The sequence below is a fragment of the Acomys minous genome (assembly GCF_964271855.1).
Source record: "Acomys minous genome assembly, chromosome: 16".
Lineage (NCBI taxonomy): Eukaryota > Metazoa > Chordata > Mammalia > Rodentia > Muridae > Acomys > Acomys minous.
This window is the reverse complement of record NC_140498.1, coordinates 70930587-70948508: the sequence shown is the minus strand read 5'-3', so window position 1 is coordinate 70948508 and position 17922 is coordinate 70930587. Positions and strand designations below refer to the sequence as shown.

The following is a 17922-nucleotide window of genomic DNA, read 5'->3' as shown; positions in this document are numbered from 1 at the left end:
AGCACAGAGCTAAACGGAGAATTTTTAACAATTGACCCCAGCTGAGACTCCTAGCAGTGGGAGTAAAGGAGCCTGAAGTCTCCATGTCCTGTAGCCAGATGGGACTCCCAGTGGAGGCAGCGGGACACCAGCCTAACCCACAAAATCTTCAACGCCAAATTTGCCTCACCTACAAGTCGTGCAGGGATAAAAATGGAGCAGATGCCCAGGGAATTACCAATCAATGACTAGCCCAGCCTCACGGGAGAGCGCTAGCTCTGACGCTATGAACGAAAACGTGCTATGCATGCAGACAGAAGCCTAGCGTAACTATCTTTTGGGAGGCTTTATCCATCAGCTGATGGAGACAGATGCAGAGACCCACAGTCAAACTACGCCTAGCCAAGGGAGTTTGGTGGAAGAGTAGGAGGAAGGGTTGAGGGAGCCAGAGGGTTCAAGGACACCACAAGAAGACCTATGGAGTAAACTAACCTGGGCCCACGAGGGGGGGGCGGTGCTCACAGGGACTGGCTCACCAATCAAAGAGCATACATGGCTGGGCCTAGACCCCTTACATATATGTAGCAGAGGTGCAGAATGGACAATCTGTAGGTTACCTAACAAGGTAGAAGGGGTTTTCTGTTCCCTGCACTGGATTCCTTTCTCATAGCTGGACTGCCTTTTCTGTCCCGGTGGTGGGGGATTTTCTTAGTCCTGCCTCAACTGGAGTCGTTAACGTGGGTTAGTACCACGTGTGGGTCTCCCCTTCTCTGAAAAAAGTATAGAGGGGGTAACAGGGTGATGGGGTGAGGTGAGACTAGAAGGAGAAGGGGAGGGGGCTGGGATTCGACTGTTAAGCGATTAGATAAATATAAATAAATAAATAAATAAATAAATAAATAAATAAATAAATACATCTAGACAGGGCAAAGAAAAACCTCTCTTAAACTGGTTGAATATATGAGGTTCATAGGCAAGCAACATTACGCCATCTTTGTATTTCCATTCCTAAGAATCATGCATAGAAGTAGAAGGATCCAGATGGTCCTAGAAGCCTACAAGTAGAACATTATGATAGGCAGATTTGGGCCCAGGGGTCCCGCTCAAACTAAGGCACCAGCCAAGGACAATACAGGCGGTAAACCTTAAACCCCTACCCAGATCTAGCCAATGGACAGAACACTCTCCACAGTAGAGTGGAGAGTGGGATATTACTTTCTCACATACTCTGGTGCCTCACCTTTGACCATGTCCCCTGGAGGGGGAGGCCTGGTGGCACTCAGAGGAAGGATAGCAGGTTACCAAGAAGAGACTTGATACCCTATGAACATATACAGGGGGAGGTAATCCCCCTCAGGAACAGTCATAGGGGAGGGGAATAAGGGGAAAATGGTCGGGAGGGAAGAATGGGAGGATACAAGGGATGGGATAACCATTGAGATGTAACAAGAATAAATTAATAAAGGAGAAAAAAAAGAGTCATGCATAGGTTTCTACTTTGAAGCGAAAAGAGTAAACGCAAATGCTCTCTTTTGATCTCTCTCAATGCACACCCCCACACAAGAAGCCATAGGTGGCAAAGCTTAGGTAGAACCCTTGAGTTTCTTTTTATTTTCTTTCTTTGTTTTTGGTTTTTCAAGACAAAGTTGCTCTGTTACACAGAGCCCTGGCTGTCCTGCACTCTCTTGGTAAAGCAGGCAGGCCTCAAATGCGTAGGGATCTGCCTGCCTCTGTTTCCCGAGTGCTGGGATTACAGGCATGTGCTATCCAGAAAGAAGGGCCAATGCTATTTATTATTGAACTCTGACTTGAGTAAAGCACTCAGGTTGGTGAGGCACCACACAAAAGGCTTAGCATATGTTTCTCTAAATACTGAGTATAATTGTACAATCTTGGAGTCTGATTGGAAACTGAGAAAGCCCTCAATCTGTGATGCTTCCAAAGTCTACATCAGATTTTTATCATCAGGTACTGCTATGTAAACACCCTGCACTCTTACCTGACGCAAAAGTAGGTTTAAAGATACAGATTTTTTGTGAGTCATTGTTGTTCAGATGTGAGGTCTTGACGTTTCAGATGCCTTCGAGCCATTTGTACTTCCTCAAGTAACATCAATGAAATTTCTGTAATAACCACATACACTCATGTCGCTCAAAGGTGGACATTGGAGGGATGCTTACATTAGCCTGGAGATATACTGACGTCAAAGAATGGTTGTTCCCACCTTCCCAAGAATAGTTGAACAGAACCATTTGTTACCAAAATGACATCATGAGGGGGGACAAACGACATAAAGCATCATTTCTCTGTCCTGTTTCTTCCTAGAAAGCACAGTTTCATCTTTCTGTACTGAGATAGTCCATCACAGGCATTTAGTTGCCTCACTTGGTGGGTAATCCAAAAATCTCTGTGACACCACTCTATGGACAGGCAGGTCGGGGTCTAAGTCGTCTTTAACATCTCAAGTGTAGTCTCAGTCATTGGGTGTTCTAGATGCTGAAGACCTTCCTATCCCCATGGGACAAAGAAATGTCATGCTAATGACAGAAAAATAACCCTGGAGAAACATGCATTTAAAGCCTATTCCTGACTATCCGACAACATTGTTCTCTCAGCAAAAGTTGAGAACATTTGGCTGAAAACCATAGCAAGGTAAGTGATTTTCTTTACAGGAGATTTTGAAAAGCCACAACAGTATGAATTTCCACTGAATTGCAGATCTTTTGCTTTTCCAATAGGGAAAAAGGGCCTGAAAAATCATCCCACCTACAGTGCGCAAAGGGGAGGAGTCCAGCCCCATTACTCATAGATAGAGCACCAAGATGGTAGCCATCAGTGCCCATGTTTCCATGGCAAACTTTGGAATCAGGTCAATGGCTCTGCCCCGAAATCTGCTCTCTGACCTTTCCTTGTGTTTGAGGACTTGAATTCTTCTGAGTCTACTTGTGAATTCATAATGCCAGTCTGCAGTATTTATGTTGCTAGGAAAGGAGGTGGAGTGGTTACCACCATCAACTGCCTATCTGTGATGGGTATGGAAAAATATGAGTGTCCACGTTGGCTGACAGTTTACAATAGTTTGTGTTAACCCCCATTCTGACTTCATTAGTTAATGAATCACTAATGTTCCCTGCAAGAGTTTCAGAGATCATGGATATTTACCAGAAATTCAATAGAGTGGGTGAGTTAATGTTTGCATGTCAATCTTCATTGCAACACACTTTAAGTCTTTGCACACAAGCTCAATCTATAACTCATTTCACATGTGGATTACTATCTCTGGAATCCCTGTGTGCCGTAGGAGATTTAATATATTGTATAACCTTTTTTGGCAAAAAAAATCAATTTATCCATTCATAAACTAAGGTTTTCAGTGCATTTTTTTGTTATATTTGCATCATTGATGATTTCCATACATATTCTCTTTATACAATGTTATTATTAAGGCAATATTCTGGGCATTACTTACGATTATATTACCAGTCCCTGTGCCAGTTAAAGAAAACCCCAGAGACACCAAAATGTCTTAGTGTCACATCAGCCCCCCACCTTGGATTTGACCAAAAGAAAGCCCAATCTTGCTTTCTCCATTTCCTTCACCTTGTCTTCTGTCTATCTGTGGTGTACGGTGGTCTATCTGAAATCTATGCAAGTAAATTTGTTTGTACCTATTGCTTATGTCTATATCTCTAACAAAGATCCTAATTCTGTATTTATGGAACATTACAGAAAATATGGCATGGCAAAGTGATGATGACAGACTCTTTAGAGAAAGTTTTATAGCGTTTACAGAAAAGAACTAATTTACTTACCCCCAACAAACCCTTAAATACTCAGAAAACCAAAAACTACTGCAAAAATACACTATCAAGCAATGTCACAAAGCAAACCTCAGCAGATGCAAAATGATAAAAATTATCCCTTGCATCTTATCAGATCCATGGATTAAAGCTGCAACTCATCAATGACAGAAACAAGAGAAAGCCTACAAACTCATGGGAACCAAACAATTCCCTACTCAAGGACATATGGGAAAGATATGAAGTATAGAAGAAATAAAAATACTTCCTATAATTCAATGAAAATGAAGGCACAACACACTCAAACTTATGGGACACAGTTAAAGCAGTGTGAAGAGAACAGTTCATAGAACTAGGTAATTTTATAATGAAATTGGAGGAGTCCCATAATAGCAACTTAACAACACACCTAAAAGCTCTAGAATAAAAAGAATCCGACTTGCCAAAGAAGAGTAGATGGCTGGAAATTATCAAACTCAAGACCAAAATCAATAAATTAGGAAAAAAAGAGAACAACTCAAAGAATCAACAAAATCAAGAGCTGGTTTTTTTTTTTTTTTTTTAGAAAATAAAGATGATAGACAAACTCTTAGCCAAACTAACTAAAAGGCAAAGAGGGATTATTCAAATAAAAAATCAGAAATGAAAAGGGAGACATAATGACAGACACTGAGGAAATTCAAAGAATTATTAAGTACTACTTCAAAAGTCTATATGCCACAAAATTTGAAAATCTAAATGAAATGGCCAATTTTCTTGATAGCTACCAACTACCAAACTTGAATGAAGATCAGTTAAACAAATCAAATAATCCCATTTTTCGTAAGGAAATAGAGGCAGACATCAAAAGTCTCCCAGCCTCAAAAAAAGCTCAGGGCCAGATGGATTTGGTGCAGAATTTTACCAGACATTGTTTTTAAAAAATATTTTTTATTGCAAACTATGGCAACAGCCAAGGAAAAAATAGGCTGTAAACCTCGAACCCCTACCCAGACTAGCCGATGGACAGGACATTCTCCACTGGTGAGTGGAGAAGGAGATCTAACTTTCACACAAACTCTGGTGCCCCATATTTGAACATGTCCCTTGGATGAAGATGTCTGGTGGCACTCAGAGGAAAGATAATAGGTCACCAAGGAGAGACTTGATACCCTATGAGCATATACAGGGGGAGGAGGTCCCCCTCAGACACAGACTTAGGGGAGGAGAGGGGAGTAGGGGGAAGTGGGAGGAAGGGAGGAATGGGAGGATACATGGGATGGGCTAACAACTGAGATGTAATATGAATAAATTAATTTAAAAAAATAAAAATTAATAAAAAAATAAAATCATTCATATTACATCTCAATTGCTATCCCATGCCGTGCATCCTCCCATTCCTCCCTCCCTCCTGCTTTCACCCCATTCCCCTTCCTTATGACTAAGACTGATGGGGACCTCCTCCCCCTGAATATGATGCTAGGGTATCAAGTTTCTTCTTGATAGTCTGCTATCCTTCCTCTGAGTGCCATCGGGCCTCCCCATCAAGGGGACATGGCCAAATAAGGGGCACCAGATTTCATGTGGAAGTCAGTCCCCAGTCTCCACTTAACTGTGGAGCATATTCTATCCCTTGGCTAGGTCTGGGTAGGGGTTTGATGATGACTGCACATATTGTCCTTGGTTGGTGCCATAGATGGAGCAGAACCCCTGGGCCCAGATCTGCTCATCATAGTGTTCTTCTTATAGGTTTCTAGTACCCTCTGGATCCATCTATTTCCCTATCTCCTATATTTCTCTCACCTTAGGATGTCCTCACCTCTATCCCATTTTCCTGGTAAGTGACAACTTTCATGAGACATGCCCGTTGGCCTAGTGTCCAGATATAAGTGAGTATATACTATTTGAGTCTGCTTCCGGGTTAGCTCACTCATTATGATTATTTCTAGTTCAATCCATTTGTCCACAACTTTTGGGAACTCCTTGTTTTTAATATCTGAGTAGTATTCCATAGTGTATATGTACCACAGTTCCTTTATTCACTCTTCTACTGAGGGACATTTAGGCTGTTTCCATGTTCTGGCTACTATGAATAAGGCTGCTATGAACATGGTTGAGCATATGTCCCTGTTGTATGCCGGAGCATCTTCTGGGTATATTCCAAGGAGTGGAATAGCTGGGTCTTGAGGAAGTCCTATTCCCACTTTTCTGAGATAGTGCCAGACAGATTTCCAAAGTGGCTGCACTAGACTGCATTCTCACCAGCAGTGAAGGAGTGTTCCTCTTTCTCCACATCCTCACCACCATGTGGTGTCACTTGAATTTTTTATCTTGGCCATTCTGATGGGTGTAAGATGGAATCTCAGAGTTGTTTTGATTTGCATTTCTCCAATGACTAAAGATGTTGAGCATCTCTTGAAGTGTTCCTCAGCCATTCGATATTCCTCTGTTGAGAATTCTCTGTTTAGTTCTGAGCCCCATTTCTCAATTGGATTATTTGGTTTGGTGGTGTTTAATTTCTTGAGTTCTTTTTATATTTTGGTTATTAGACCTTTGTCAGATGTAGGGTTGGTGAAGATCTTTCCCCAGTCTGTAGGCTGTCGCTTTGTTCTGTTGACAGTGTCTCCTGCCTTACAGAAGCTTCTCAGCCTCATGAGGTCCCATTTATTAATTGTTGACATTAAGGCCTGGGCTGTTGGTGTTCTGTTTAGGAAGTTGTCTCCTGTGCCAATGTGTTCCAGGTTCTTTCCCGCTTTTTCTTCTAAGTGACTTAGTGTCTCTGGTTTTATGTTGAGGTCTTTAATCCTCTTGGACTTGAGTTTTGTACATGATGACAAATATGGGTCCAGTTTTATTTTTCTACATTCTACCAGACATTCAAAGAAGAGCTAAACCAACTTTCTTCAAGCTATTCTGCAAATGGAAGCAGAAAGAACATTACCAACTCATTCAATGAGACCACAGTCACCTTGATACCTAAACCACACAAAGACTCAAGAAAGAAAGAGTATTTCAGACCAATTTCTGTTATGAACATTGATTCAAAAATACTCACTAAAATACTCACAAAATGATTAAAAACACATAAAAATTTTCATTCACCATGAATAAGTAGGCTTCATTCCAGGCATGCAAGTATGGTTCAGTATACTCAAATCCATCAGTGCAATCAATCATATAAAAACTAACAGAAAAAATCATCTTTTGGGTATATGCCCAGGAGTGGTGTATAGCTGGGTCTTGCAATAGCACTATTCCCAGTTTTCTGAGAAATCACCAGATTGATTTCCAAAGTGGTTGTACAAGTTCACATTCCCAGAAGCAGTGGAGGAATGTTCCCCTTTCTCCACATCCTTGCCAGCATGTTCTGTCACTTGAGGTTTTTTATCTTAGCCATTCTGATAGGTATAAGGTGGAATCTCAGATTTGCTTTGCTTTGCATTTCCCTGATGAGTAGGATGATGAATATTTCTTTAAGTGTTTCTCAGCCATACAATACACCTCTGCTGAGCATTCTCTGTTTAGCTACATATCCCATGTTTTAATTGGATTATTTGGTTTGGTGGTGTTTAATTTCTTGAGTTATTTATATTTTTGGATATTAGCCCTTTGTTGGATGTAGGGTTGGTGAAGATCTTTCCCAGTCTGTAGGATGTTGTTTTGTTCTGTTGACAGTATCTTCGCTACAAGTCATGGGTCTGGTTGGAGGCCTACACTATTGTTACCGGATCCTCACTGGGACTGCTTTTGGATATTCCATTGTTGCCGTGTGTCAAGGAGACTCTTAATCTTTGAATCTGCAGGTCTGGCCCCTTCATGTGTTCCAGCAGGTCATACATGGGGTAGATGTTGGGGTGAGGTCCACTCAGAACCTTGGATCAAGGCCCATTCCCTTGTCCTCAGGACAGGACCCGCTCTCTCACTCCCATGTCCTCAGGGCAGGGCAGCTCTCTAAGTGCCTGTCCTCAGGGCAGGGCCATCTCACCCATTCCTGTGTCCTCAGGGCAGGGCCCACTCTACCACCTCCATATCATCATGGCAGGGCCGGCTCACCCGCTCTCCTGTCCCCAGGCCAGGGTCCATTCTCCTGCTCCCATGTCATCAGGGTAAGGCCTGCTCCCCTGCTCCCATGTCCTCAGAGTAGGTCCCACTCCCCTGCTCCCATGTCCTCAGGGATGGGCTTCTCACCAGCTCCTGTGTCCTCAGGGCAGGACCCCCTCTCCTGCTCCAGCGTCAGAAGATGCTATCTTTTTTCCATTGCACGGATTTGGCTTCTTTGTCAGAAATCAAGTGTCTATAGCTATGTGGGTTTATTTCTGGGTCTTCAATTCAATTCCATTTATCAACAACCCTATTTCTATGCCAGTACCATACTGTTTTTATTAATGTTGGTCTATAGTACAGCTTGAGATCTGGGATGGAGATTCCTCCAGAATATCTTGCATTGTACAGCATCATTTTAGGTATTCTAGGTTTTTTTTCCCATATGAAGTTGAGAATTGATCTTTGAAGTTGGTAAAGGAATTTGTGCATATTTTGATGGGAATGGCATTGAATCTGTATATTGCTTTTGGTAAGATGTCCATGTTTACTATGTTGATTCCCCCAATCCACGAGCATGGGAGATCTTTCCATCTTCTGAAATCTTGTCAAATTCTTCCTTCAGAGTTTTGAGGTTTTTTTTCCCACACAAATCTTTCACTTTCTTGGTGAGAGCTACACCAAGATACTTTATTTTATTTGTGGCTATTATGAAGGGTGTAGTTTCCCTAACCTCTTTCTCAGCCTGTTTGTTACTTGTATACAGGAAAGCTACTGTTTTTTTGTGTTGATTTTGTATCCAGCCACTTTGTTGGCTCCTATCAGCTGAAGGAGTTCCTTGACAGTCACTTATGCATACTGTCATATCACCTGCGAATAGTGATAGTTTGACTTCTTATTTTCTGATTGGAATCCTCTTGATCTCCTTTAGTAGTCTCAGTGCTCTAGCTAGGACTTCGAGTAGTATATTGAAGAGATATGGAGAGAGTGGACAGCCTTGTCTTGTCCTTGCTTTCAGTGGAATTGGTTTAAGTTTCTCTCCATTTAGTTTGATGTCAGCTATAGGCTTGCTGTATATTGCCTTTATTATGATTAGGCATGTGCCTTGTGTCCCTGCTGTCTCCAGAACATTTAACATGAATGAATGTTGGTTTTTGTCAAATGCTTTTTTGGCATCTAAGGGGATGATCATGTGATTTTTTTTCCTTTCAGTATGTTTATATGATGAATTATGTTGACGGATTTCTGTATATGGAATCATCCGTACATGCCTGGGATGAAGCCTACTTAGTCACGGTGAATGATAGTTTTGATGTGTTCTTGAATTCAGTTTGCAAGTGTTTCATTATTTTTGCATCAATGTTCATAAGAGAAATTGGTCTGCTATTCTCTTTCTTTGTTGAGTCTTTCTGTGGTTTAGGTATCAAGGTGACTGTAGCCTCATAGAATGAGTTTGGTAATGTTCCTTCTGTTTCTATTTTACAGAATAGTTTGAAGGTTTGGTAGAATTCTGTGCTGAATCCCCCTGGTCCTGGGCTTTTTTTTCCCCTGGGGGGACTTTTGATGACTGCCTCTATTTCCTTAGGTGTGATAGCACTATTCAGTTAATTTACCTGATCTTGATTCAATTTTGGTTAGTTGGTAGCTATCAAGAAAATTGTTCATTTCATTTAAGATTTCAAATTTTTTGTCATTTAGGCCTTTGAAGTAAGACCTGATGGTTCTGTGGATTTCCTCAGTGTCTGTCATTATGCCTTTCTTTTCATTTCTGATTTTGTCAATCTGAATATGCCTTTTAGTTAGTTTGGCTAAAGGTTTGTCAATCTTGTTGATCTTATCAAAGATCCAGCTCTGCTTTCATTAATTCTTTGACGTGTTTTCTTTGTTTCCAATGTATTGATTTCAGCCCTGAGTTTGATGACTTCTAGCCATCTACTCCTCTTGCGTGTTTCTGCTTCTTTTTATCTAGAACTTTTAGGTGTGATGTTAGGTTACTAGTATGGGATCTCTCCAGTTTCTTTATAAAGGCACTTAGTGCTATGAACCTTCCTAGTATCCCTGCTTTTATTATGTCCCATAGGTTTTGGTATGTTGTGCCTTCAGTTTCATTGAATTCTCAGAATATTTTAATTTCTCTTTTTATTTTGTCCCTTACCTGGATGTCATTGAGTAGGGAATTGTTCAGTTTCCATGAGTCTGTAGACTATCAGTAGTTTCTTTTGTTTTGAGTTGCAGCTTTAATCCATGGTGGTTTGATAAAATGCAAGAGATTATTTCCATTTTCTTGTATTTGTTGGGGTTTGCTTTGTGACCAAGTATGTAGTCAATTTAGCAGAAGCTTCCATGAGGTGCTGTAACAAAGTTGTATTATTTGTGTTTAGGTGAAATGTCCTATAGATATCAGTTAGGTCTTTTTGTTTCATGATGTCCATTAGTTTCCTCATTTCTCCATTTAGTTTCTTTTTTGACTATCTGTCTGTTGGGGAGAGAGTGGTGTTGAAGTCTCCCACTGTTAATATGTTTAGTTAAATATGTGGCTTAAGCTTTCACAATATTTCTTTTATAAATGTGGGGCGTAGACGTTCAGAATTAAACATCATCTTGGCATATTTTCCCTTTGATGAGGATGTAGTGACCTTCCCCATCTCTTTTGATTAGTTTTGGTTGAAAGTCTGAATCTGTTTGCTTTGAATACAGTTTTCCAACCCTTCACTCTGAGGTAATGTTTATCTTTATTGCTGAGGTGTGTTTCTTGTGTGCAGCAGAATGATGGATCCTGGTTTTGCATCCATTCTGTCAGCCTGTGTCTTATTACTGTATTCTTGAGGTCATTGATGTTAAGAGACATTAATGACCAGTCGTTGTTAGTTCCTTTTGTCTTGATGTTGGAGGTGGTAGACTGTGTGTGTTTCTTCTGTGTTTTGGTTTGTGGATGTGGAGGTATTTATTTCCGGTGTTTTCTTGTTTGTAATTAGGCTTCTGGAGTTGGAGTTTTCCTTCTAGTCCTTTCTGTAGGTCTGTATTTGTGGTTAGGTACTGATTAATCTTGGTTTTGTCATGCAATATATTTTTCTCTATCTATGGTAATTGGAAGCTTCACTGGGTATTGTAACTGGGTTGGCATCTGTGGTCTCTTAATGTCGGCATGACTTGTGTCCAGGTCCTTCTAGCTTTCATAGTGTCTGCTGAGAAGTCAGGTGTTATTCTGAAGGGTTTGCCTTTATATGTGACTTGACTATTTTCTTGAAGCTTCTAATATTCTTTCTTTGTTCTGTACATTTAGTGTTTTAATTATTATGTGGCAGGAGGAGGATTTTCTTTCTATTGGAGTTCAGCAGGCTTCTTGTATGATAATGGACATCTCTTTGTTTGGAGAAGTTTTGTTCTGTGATTTGTTGAAAATATTTCTGTGCCTTAGAGCCTGGAGTCTTCTCATTCTCCTATTTCTATTATTTTTGGGTTTGGTCTTTTTATAGAGTCCCAGATTCTTGGGTATTTTGTATCAGGATCTTTTTAGTTTTAACATTTCCTTTGATTGATGTCTTAATAACTTCCATAATATTCCACACTTGAGATTCTCTCTTCCATCTCTTGTATTCTGTTGATGTGGCTTGTGTCTGTAGTTCCTGCTCTCTTCCCTATGTTCTCCAACTCTATGATGGCCTCAGATAAAAACCCTCTGATTAAGTAAGACAATTTTTGTACAATAAAATATCTTCTGGAGGTGTCTCTTATCCCTGATCTCAATCTGTACCATAGAGCAACAGCAATAAAAACTGCATGGTAGTGGCACAGACACAGACTGGTGGATTAACGGAATTGAACTAAAGACCCAGATGTCTGCTTCAGTTTCTGTCTTCAGATTTTTGCCTTCAGTTTTTTGTCCTGACCTCTCTAGATGGTGGACTGATTCCAAACTGTAAGTTGAAAAATCCTTTACTCCACAAGTTGCATTTAGTCATGGTGCTTTATCACAGCAATAGGAATCCTAGCTAAGACTCATACATATGATAATAGTAAAGGTAATCTTGGCCAAACCAGCAGTCTAAATAATCCTATTTCAATTTTGCTTCTGCAGGGGCCTCCAGAGAATCTGCTGTTGCTGTAACCCTTTGCGTTTCCCTGAGATGGTTGCTTCTAATCTGAGATACAGCCTTTTAGTGTGTGTGTCCTGTACATTCCATTGCTGTGTGAATCTACCTTTGTTCCTTAATCAATTAATGCTCATCAATCAGTCATGTCATTCTTATAGTCCAAGGTTAATGCATGGAAGTGTAAACTGGAAGGAAAAAGCTAAAGAGGCAGAAATAGAACAAAATGGGGCTGGTTAGGCCAATGCCCAATGCCCTCCCTTATATCCTTCTTATTCATGTACCTGATGGCATGAGAACTGCACTAGCATGCTGTTTTTTCTTGCTGAAATTGATAGCTTATGTGCTATAGCTCATGGGATGCCTGACCTGACTTCCACTGGCTGAATGAATTTCCCTAAGTAGGGTAAGTAAAGTATTGCTCTGGAAAAAAGCTTCATGTTATATTGAAAGTTCAGAAGTCATAACCTTTTGATTGTTTGCATATGTCTGCATGTCTGCATGTGCAGGGATGTGTGTGTGTGTGTGTGTGTGTGTGTGTGTGTGTGTGTGTGTGTGTGTGTGTGTGTGTTCATATGTGCAGGGTGTTTGTGGAAATTCAAAGTTGATGAAATCTTTCTCTGTCCCTCTCTCTTTTACTCTGTCATAAAGATTACCAAATTATTGGTCTAGTTAGTTAGCTTGCCCATAGGGATACCCTATCACTGCCTCTCAAATATTGGGATTATGGGTGGCTGTCCAGCCTGCTCATCTTTCAGTTTTTTTCAAGATTCTTAGTTCTAGTTTATACATTTGCATAATGAGTGCTTTATCCACCCAGTCATGTCCTTAGCCCATGTATATTGACTGTGCACAGGCATCCACACAAACAAGAGCAGCAGTGTTATCTAACAAAGGCACCCATCCATTAATCTGTGAAAAAACAGTGTACCTGGGCCTAGAAGTGTAGAACAATAATCTCAGCTTTTGGGAGGTTGTATCAGGGGTTTCAGGATAGCAACAGCTTTTTGGTGAGTTCAAGACCAGCCTAGGGTAAATGTGACACTTAAAGAAAAACAGCCAACTAGCCAGCGCAATCCAACCAAACCAAAAATAAGACAATAAAGAAACAAAGAAAGAAACAAAAACATATGCAGAAAATGCTCTTGCTTTTGTCTATTTTATTTTGTCTATTTTAGAACTTTGGTGAGTAGAGCAGGTGAGCAGCTTGGTGAATGCCCAGAGCCCTCCAAACATGAAGAGAATCAGTCCTGTCTTCATTACTTCAATTCTTCACAAAATAAATTGGCTTCTGGTGTCATGAGACACAGCCTGTGGTAGGCTTTCTGTCAAGCTCCACTTATGGTTCTGTCTCTTGATACAGCCCTTAGAATGACGGGTTTTTCAGGTCGAAAAAATCCTTGCTTTCTTAGTTTTAAAGGAATCTGCAACAGTTATAAAAAAAAACACAGCGAGAGCTAAGCAATGAAGTGTCACCAAGCAAAGAAATAAGGTAGAGATTTATTATGGAGGAATATGCTTTATAAGCACAGAAAAGTACTTTTTCTTTGGTGTCATTCCTTAGGAGCCATCAATGCTTTTAAAATTTTGGGGTCTGGATAGAACTCAGGTGTTCATGGTTACAACTGAGGCATTTTCTCTAATGAACCACTCCAAAGAATTAAGAAAATCATTATACTTTTCTTTTTAAAGCAAAAGATACAGGCCACACAATGAAGGCACTAAACCTCAACAGATGTCACCAAGGAAGTTACTTGGCTCATAGAATAAATTAAAAAGTGAGTAAGTATATACTTCTATGCATATAAATGCCCCAATTAAGAAACCAAAGTGCACATAACATGTTGAGGGAGCACACTGACCTGAGTTTCCTTGCAAGGTTGGAAGGAGAAGTTCTGCAGGAGTCTGACAAGAGCAACTTTCATGTTCATGAGCGCAAACCTCATGCCAATGCAGTTCCTGGGTCCGTTCCCAAAGGGCAGGTATGTGTAAGGATCGATGCTGTCCTGGTTCTTCTTGCTGAACCTGGTCCCCAAGGAGTAGATGAAGGTAAGTTCATGAAGCATAAAACCCACAATGGCCACTTGTTTGGTATCTTCTAGATATCCACAAGGAATAATAGACAGGAAGCTTTCCAGTGCTTTATTAAAATATTTTTTCATTCACTAATTTATTTATTTACCTTACATCCCAGTGGGAAGTTTCCCTTGCTCCCCTCCTCCCAGTCCCTCCCTCTCAATTTCTCTGTCCTCCCCTTGTGACCTCTTCCCTTTCTTCTCAGGGAAGGGGAGTTTTCTTGTGGGTATCAATCTGCCTTTGCATACCAAGTAGGACTGGGTACATCTTTTTCTTTTGAGGCTAGATAAGGCTGTTTAATCCAAAGGAAGACAACAGAGTCAATGGCAGCCCTTGGTCTTGCTCTTAGAGGTCCTACATGAGAACCAAGCTGTACATCTGATACATGTGTGTTTGGGGCTAGATCCATTCCATGGATGCTTTAAGTTGGTGGTTCAGTCTTTGTGAGACTCTACAGGCTCTGGCCCAACTTGAGTCACATGCCATGAGAGATCCCACCAGTGATGCTACTAATGATATTCATGCATTCTTCAAGGCAGGAGGCTACCATAACAGTCATCTGTGTGGCTTCACAAAAATGCTGCTGAAAACTGGTGCAGAGACCTACAGAAAACATTAGACAGAGCATGGGGAATCTCATGGAAGACAAGGAGAAAGGATTGAAAGATCCAGAGAGATCAAGAAAACCGGAAAAATCAACTAACCTTCTTATTTAAATCTTGATGGAGCCTTTGAAAGTTATTTTTGGCAGTGTATTAGTTGTATACAACACACTGTGATCTCACTTCCTTCATACTATTCTTCCCAACTAGTCCCCCTCCCACTTTCATGCCTCTTTTAATTCGGGTGAAAGTCTTTTACAGGTAGTCACAGATGCTTTGTGTTTATGATGGAAATGGCCATGTCTTTTCCAGAAGACATTGTGTAGCACACCTCTCAACCTTCTAGCCAGTATAGTCTTCCCAGTCCTGCTTCTTTGATGTTTCCTGGGCCTTGGAGTGAGTGATATACTATAGAAAGTGTAGGGCATAAGCCTCTCATTTTACCATGGTGAAGCTTTTAGTTGCAAACACATCTTTAGTACCAAGAGTCAATACATCATGCTTGGAGTAGTCTGGCTTTGGGGTAGTTTCTTGTTCCCAAGTCATTGTACCTTTCAGGGTGGAACTCCTCAGGCTCTGGCCAGTACTTTGGGTCTTTGTGAAGAGAAAAGGTTGGTATCATCACAACAGTTCCTTTGGGAATGAGCACTCCATTGATTTCAACATCTTTCTTACAGATCCTGTCGAGTCTTCCTCCAACTGGATACAATCTGAGAGTTTCATTCACCACCATGTCTAGATACTCCATCTGTACTACGGCATCATAGGTGGCAGGTGCCTGGAAGAGTGGGAAGGGAGTAAGAAGAAGAAAGGAGGAGGAAGACAGAGGGAAAGAAGGTGAAGGAGAGGTACAGAGATTTATAAATTAATATTTTAACATAATTTTCATCTATGAAGTACTACTTTGGTGTTTGAAGCACCACAGAATAAGTCCTATTGACAAAGAACTTTAGCATTTACAAAGCATTTTAATAACTCATATTCATTAACCTCTTCAATATCTCATTAAGAAGAAATCCTTTAGGATAATCTCAAACCCAGGGCCTTGAATTGTCAACATTACCATTCACTACTTCTTCTTTCCTACGTCAGGAACCATTACCAAGAGATGATGAACCATTACCTCAACATGCCATAGTTAGTGTTACTTTCTGCTAAGAGGCTGCACATGTGCATGAAAGTCTATAAAATGTAAATAAGAACAAATCTCTATATGATTTTTTAAAAGCTTTATTTTTTATTTACGTGTATATACCTGTGTAGAGGTTTGTACATGATTTCACTTTCTCTGGGGGCAAGAGAAGGGTGTCAGAGCCTCTAGAACTGTAGCTCCTCGTGGTTGTGAGCCATTTGAAGTGGGTGTTAGGGACTGAACTCAAGTCCTTTGAAAGAGCAGCTGATCTCATAACTGACGAGCTATCTTTCCAATCTTTAAAGCAAATCCTCATCACCTGGACACAATACAGAGATCAATGGATCATGGGGAATTCAGCACCAATAGATAAGTCTACATTACAACTCCTGCATTTACAGCTTTGGGAACATGGCGGAGAGGAGGGGGAAAGAATATAAGAGGAAATCTAGAGTGAAACACTGTCTCTTTGGAATGGATGAATAAGGCAGGTTTGGCGGCACAGGCCTGTAATCCCAGCACTAGGGGAGGCAGAGGCAGGCAGATGTCTTTGAGTTCAAGGCCAGCCTGGTCTACAAAATGAGTCCGGGACAGCCAGAACTACAAAGATAAATCTTGTCTTGAAAAAAAAAAAACAACCCCCACAAAAAAAAACCCCACCAGAAATGGATGCATAAACAATACCAGAACAGCAGCAATATTAATGGTCAGGTCAATGTGGATGGAGATAATTTCAAATGGTCCCACTCCTAGACAAAGAACTTTAGGCAAGCAGTGACTGCTATAAGAGGGAGAATCAGCCTCTCTCATGGGTGAGCCTTCTTAATGGTTGTCCATTGCAGAGTGATCAGCTTTGAAAACAGATACACACAAACAACAAAAATAGACTCAGCAGGTTGTATGTGTGTGTGTGTGTGTGTGTGTATGCTTGTGCATACACACACATCTGTAGACATGCATATATTTATATAACAATAATAGTCAGAAGTAGTTATCAACTTCAAGTGAGGGGATGGAAGAAGTTTGAGGCATGGGTTGGAGGGAGGAAAGGAAAGAAGGAAAGCGATGTAGTTCTATTTCAATTAAACACATTTTAAAGTTAAATAAAAGTATGCAACATGGTTGTGAAGCAAAAATAAAAAAAATATTTATTTGGAGGAGGTACTAGTAGCCTTTCTGTACTAAAGATGATGAAAGACAGAGAAGAGTCACTGTTATAAAAATGTTCAACTGCACCCCTGGGAAAAGTCACAATGAGAACAGGTGTCATCACTTAGCCCCATTCTTTCTTGCTGGTCCAGCTCACTGGTTGTTACTTTAGGGATTTCCTGTAATCTCTGAAGAGAATGATAGGCCAGATGGACTACACATAAACCAGGTAACCTCACAACCCACACGCACCCAATTTGGACGGAGTTGTGAAGATGAGGTGACTGTTATTGTATGGGGTTTTTGGACAGACCATAATTTAGGGGTAAGAGTATTACTCAGGGGCCACCTATGGGTGGGGAGAGATGTGTGGGGTAGTGCTAAACCAATCATCTATCCCATGACAGCCAAGGCCAGTCACCCTCAGCCACTAGTGAGTGACAGCACAGAACATGGCATCAACAGAGCTGACTAATCCAGACACTTGGCTAATCAATGCTCACACTTCCATGCCACTGTGATTTGTGGCTCTTTCTTGGTAGTTTTTGGTGACAGAAAATGGATAAAGCTATGCAAACTTTCATCCAGAAAGAAATTATTTTACTTAAAGCAGAGTCTGATGCCAGTTTCCCATTAATTTGTATTTTCAGAACCTTTTAAAATAAAGGTGGCAAAGGAACCTATAGTTTCTTGAAAAGTTTTGACTGGATGTCAATTATTCTCCATACTGCCCTCTCCAGGTCTCATCCTCTCACCTTATTGGGTAGAGCATCATCAATTTTATCCTGTAGCTTCTTCTGGACATCAGGGTGAGTGGCCAGCAAATACATAGCAAAGGAAAGAGTGTTGCTAGTGCTTTCATAGCCAGCAAAAATAAAGAAAATGGACTGAGCTGTAATCTCCAGGTCAGATAAACCTGAGGGAAAGGAATCACATTTTATTTTATTTATTTTTACATTGATGTTTGTGTGTGTGTGTGTGTATGTGTGTGTGTGTGTGTGTGTATGTATGTATGTATGTATGTATGTGTGTGTGTGTATATATATATATATATATATATATACATATATATA

General features: G+C 40.6%; 1 protein-coding gene across 2 annotated transcripts in view; it reads right to left on the bottom strand.

The window, feature by feature from the left end:
• Window positions 1-13039: 13039 nt before the first annotated feature.
• LOC311586487 (cytochrome P450 3A9-like) overlaps window positions 13040-17922 on the bottom strand; it is a 44964-nt gene continuing 40081 nt past the window's right edge. For both annotated transcript variants that reach the window (XM_084762542.1, XM_084762543.1), the window contains 4 exons: window positions 17605-17765; window positions 15120-15346; window positions 13753-13915; window positions 13040-13314 (listed from right to left, as the gene is read on the bottom strand). In XM_084762542.1, coding sequence (XP_084618668.1) covers window positions 13219-13314; window positions 13753-13915; window positions 15120-15346; window positions 17605-17765 — 647 coding nt within the window. In that variant the 3' untranslated portion in view covers window positions 13040-13218. The remainder of the gene's footprint in view (window positions 13315-13752; window positions 13916-15119; window positions 15347-17604; window positions 17766-17922) is intronic.